Source organism: Notothenia coriiceps, unplaced genomic scaffold (assembly GCF_000735185.1).
Source record: "Notothenia coriiceps isolate Sejong01 unplaced genomic scaffold, NC01 NC01_scaffold00037246, whole genome shotgun sequence".
Lineage (NCBI taxonomy): Eukaryota > Metazoa > Chordata > Actinopteri > Perciformes > Nototheniidae > Notothenia > Notothenia coriiceps.
In genome coordinates, this window is record NW_011369947.1 from 2852813 (window position 1) to 2856683 (window position 3871).

Here is a 3871-nt window from a genome sequence, read left to right on the forward strand (position 1 = left end):
TGTGTTTGGGGGGAGGGAGGCTGAGAGTGTGGGTGTAAATTAAGGTCCCGTTTTCTTTTGAATCCTCTCTACTCTTCATACATAATTCAGGCTGTATTACCCTCCTCCTTTTTGTCTCTCTCTCTTTCTTCCTTACAAGTAATCCGACTACCTCGATTCCTTACAAGGTCTATCTTCTTCTTTTCTTCTTCCTTCTTCTTCTTCTTCTTCTTCTTGGTACTGTCGAACAGGTTGTTGTTACATTACCGTTCCATATATTCATATAGGGGGTGGTGACACGAGAGGTCTCCCAGTAAGTTATATTCCACGACAATAAAATGTCCCGTATATCATATCAAGTTGTTATTTTCTCATACTTTCCAAGTGACTCACATAAAGGTGAAAACAACGTTTTCCGGTTTACGAATTAATTATTTGAGTTAACAGTTGTTCGGTATGTTATTCTGTTATGAACAACTGGGTTTCAGTGACGGAGGTATGCTACTGTTTAACTTCCAGGGTCGTTCTGGTATTGTGTGTAAAACTGGTTTACAGGTGAAAAATTATGCAAAAGACACTTGTCCACAATTGATTTCCAGATTGGACACGACTCTTTGCTTCCCAACGGTTTCGCGATCCTACCTAATCCGTCACTTCTACTTTCTTCCGTCCACTGACCCCCGTGGACGCCAACAGTGTTCCAACACAACACACACACACACACACACACACACACACACACACACCAACACACACACACACACCACACACACACACACACACTATGTTTATTGTGACTTCGACCAAACCAAACTGAGTACGAGCGACTTACTTATGTCTTAGTCCTTCGCATTTACTATGCATTACACATATAATATTAACGTACGGTGTTTGTCTGACACTCGGGTCTCCACTCAGTGTCAGTATTAGTTTTTTCACAATTTAATTTACCCCAACAAAATTGAAAAAGGTCACTCTTTCCCCTTACCTTTCTTCCCCCTTTCTATCTCCCATTTAATTCTCCTCACTAAGCTCCTGGATAATAAAAGAGAGTGTGACCATCCAAAATTTCTGTTAGACTAGGCTTAGGGAAGTACCAATAAACGGCCAGTCTATCATCCGTTGTTTTCCTATACTATATATGATCTATTTGTGAATGTAAAAAATTCAAATTTGTTGTTTGGAAACAGACCGATATTAAGGTACAAAACGTTTACCCAGGTATAAGACGAGTACCAGTGCAAGTTATAAACCCATAACTGGGGGGGGGTTGCTGGAGAGAAACTGAGAGAAAGTAAAGAAAGAAAGGAGAAAGGGAGGACAGAGCTTGTGGACAAGAGCAGAAGTAGGTTGTTATTTCCTGACATTAACATAAACAGTCTCCTCTAGTTTATTGAACCCAGTGCTTTCTAGGTAAGTAGCCTACTGTACCTTTTTATATGGCTTTCTTGTGTTCTTTCTGTCTTTAAAACTTTTTAAAAGTGCTTCGGATTTAGTTTTTCAAAAGGTGTATCGGTGTACATTTAATCTGTTTTATTAAATGCATTTCACATGGGCCTTAGTCTGCAACCTTTTTACAAAGAACCAGCAAAGGTATTGAATTGATTACATGATTGACCGGAGAGTGTGTTGACATTTTATCCACTGTATCATGCACAGAGGTACTGATTCTCATACTTTTCTTTTGGAGCAAGTCATTTTCAATTGGCAGCTTTTTCTATATTTCCAAGATTGACCTCAGCTCCCTTCATGCTAGACTTTGCTTCTTTCTTTATGTTGTTCCTCTAGTGTTTGAAAGAATGGATAGTTCATTATGATGCCTCCTGCTGTAGCTCAACTTCAGTTTAGTGTTGAGCTTCTGAATGTTGTACGGAAAGGTCTGACAGAAGTTCTGTGTTCTTAGTAACTTGATATTATCCAATAAATGTGCCCTTTCTTAGTGCCAAATGTATACTGTGTGTGTGTCCGAATTCGGGTCTACTTTTGGTATTTCGTTTTCTTGACTTCACTGATCTTTCTTTTGTTTGTGCAGGGAGTAAAACCAGGCAGTTTTGACAAGGTAGCCATTCCTGAGGTGAAGGAAATTATAGAGGGCTGCATCAGAACAAACAAGGATGAGAGGTGAGACACAAACACACGCTCACACATACCCACATGCTCCGGAGCAGGTTAGGTGTTCAGCATAAGTTACCATGGAGATCTACATTACCGGTAAGAAGTGAACCAGCGTCGTAGGACCGGAAACCCAGAGTTAACCCTGAAGTTACCTCGCTAACCGAAAATCCTGTTTCGTAGTACAGGACACTGGTCTTGAAAACATTTCTTTCAAGTAGCAACAACATTACATTCTCTCTTGAATTTCTATTTATTTCTCTTGTTCCTCTAGATATGCTATAAAGATCTTGCTGAACCATGCGTTCTTCCAGGAGGACACAGGGGTCAGGGTTGAACTGGCAGAAGAGGATGATGGCGAAATGATTGCCATCAAACTCTGGCTCAGGATAGAAGACGTAAAGAAGCTCAAAGGCAAGAATAATTGTGTTTTGCCATTTAATTAGGATATTATTTAAATGTAGAAAAAATTGTAATAGGAATTTTTTTTAGCATTCCTTATACAGTCTCAGACCCAAATATGGAATATATACCCTAGCAGCATTTCTAAGCTACTGAAAAAGCACAATTTAACTGTTGAAGAATGAAAACACTTAGCCTATGATGCAATTATTAATATCATAGATTTGAATTTACTTTAGGAGAACAGGGGCAGCTTCCTGACTAGCAATGTGTCAACTTGTTTGCAGGCAAATACAAAGACAACGAAGCCATTGAGTTCTCCTTTGACCTGATCAAGGACGTCCCTGAAGATGTGGCGCAGGAAATGGTACGTACAATGCAAGGCAGGAACTGAAGAAATGGACTCATGGTGGGAGGAAGTGATGGGTTAAGGGAAGAGGGGATAGACAGAAGGGAAGGATTTTGGATGGAAATAACTCCATGGCAAAGTGAAGGGTTATTGTTAAATGGAGTATATTTGGCCCAGGTTGAGTCTGGCTACGTTGCTGAGGGGGACCATAAGACCATGGCCAAGGCCATCAAGGACCGCGTGTCTCTGATCCGCCGCAAGAGAGAGCAGAGGCAGCTGGTAAGAGAGGAGCAGGAGAAGAGAAGACTGGAGACTGAGCAACAACAACAACAACAACAACAAAAGCTTCATCAGCAGCAGCAGCAGCAGCAGCAGCAACAACAACAACAACTTCAGCAGCAACAACAGCTTCAGCAACAACAGCTACAACAACAACAGCAACAGCAGCAGCAACAAGAGACACTCAAACTTTCCCACACACAGGTGAGTTGAACAGTTGGCATTGTCTAATGTTAAGAAGCTTGTCGGTCAGTTGTTAGTATATTTGTACCTTGATTAATTGATTGGTGGTTGGAACTCACTGTTGGACTTGTGTCCAGTGGGAGCACCTAGAAATTGTGCTTTTCTGTTTTTATTTATTCTTGTTTGACCCCAGATTGTGTTGTTGTGTTTGCAGGTAGAAGCGGAGGAGACAGACGTGGAGCATCAGCAGCTTCACTATCAGCAGACCGCCATCTTGCAAGCATGTAAGACTAAGAGAGAGATTCAAAATATCAGATAGAGCCCAGATCATAATGCATGGTATCATCACATTGTGCACAAATGTTGTGTCTCTCTCTCTCTCTCTCTCTCTCTCTCTCTCTCTCACTCACTCACTCACTCACTCTCTCACTCTCTCTCCCTCTCTCTCTCAGCTGAAGGGGGTCTGGACAGTGGACAGGGCTCCTCAGTTTTCTCCTCTGACACCCCCAACCTGGCTCAGCTGACCATGTCGTACAGCTGCCCCACCTCCACCCACCCCCCCTCCCA

General features: G+C 41.9%; 2 protein-coding genes across 2 annotated transcripts in view; one reads left to right on the forward strand and one right to left on the reverse strand.

Moving 5' to 3' along the window:
* The window catches only part of LOC104966287 (serine/threonine-protein kinase WNK4-like), an 18470-nt gene extending 17477 nt beyond the window's left edge, over window positions 1-993 (reverse strand). The window contains exons 1-2 of the mRNA XM_010795471.1: window positions 968-993; window positions 165-219 (exon numbers count right to left, since the gene is read on the reverse strand). Coding sequence (XP_010793773.1) covers window positions 165-219; window positions 968-993 — 81 coding nt within the window. The remainder of the gene's footprint in view (window positions 1-164; window positions 220-967) is intronic.
* Window positions 994-1887: 894 nt separating this feature from the next.
* Window positions 1888-3865, forward strand: LOC104965584 (serine/threonine-protein kinase WNK1-like). The gene is given in 7 exon segments (XM_010794561.1): window positions 1888-2100; window positions 2366-2505; window positions 2781-2860; window positions 3020-3200; window positions 3203-3325; window positions 3519-3588; window positions 3757-3865. Coding segments are annotated over 7 exon segments (795 nt in total). The 5' UTR covers window positions 1888-1903; the 3' UTR covers window positions 3761-3865.
* The last annotated feature ends 6 nt before the right edge of the window (window positions 3866-3871 follow it).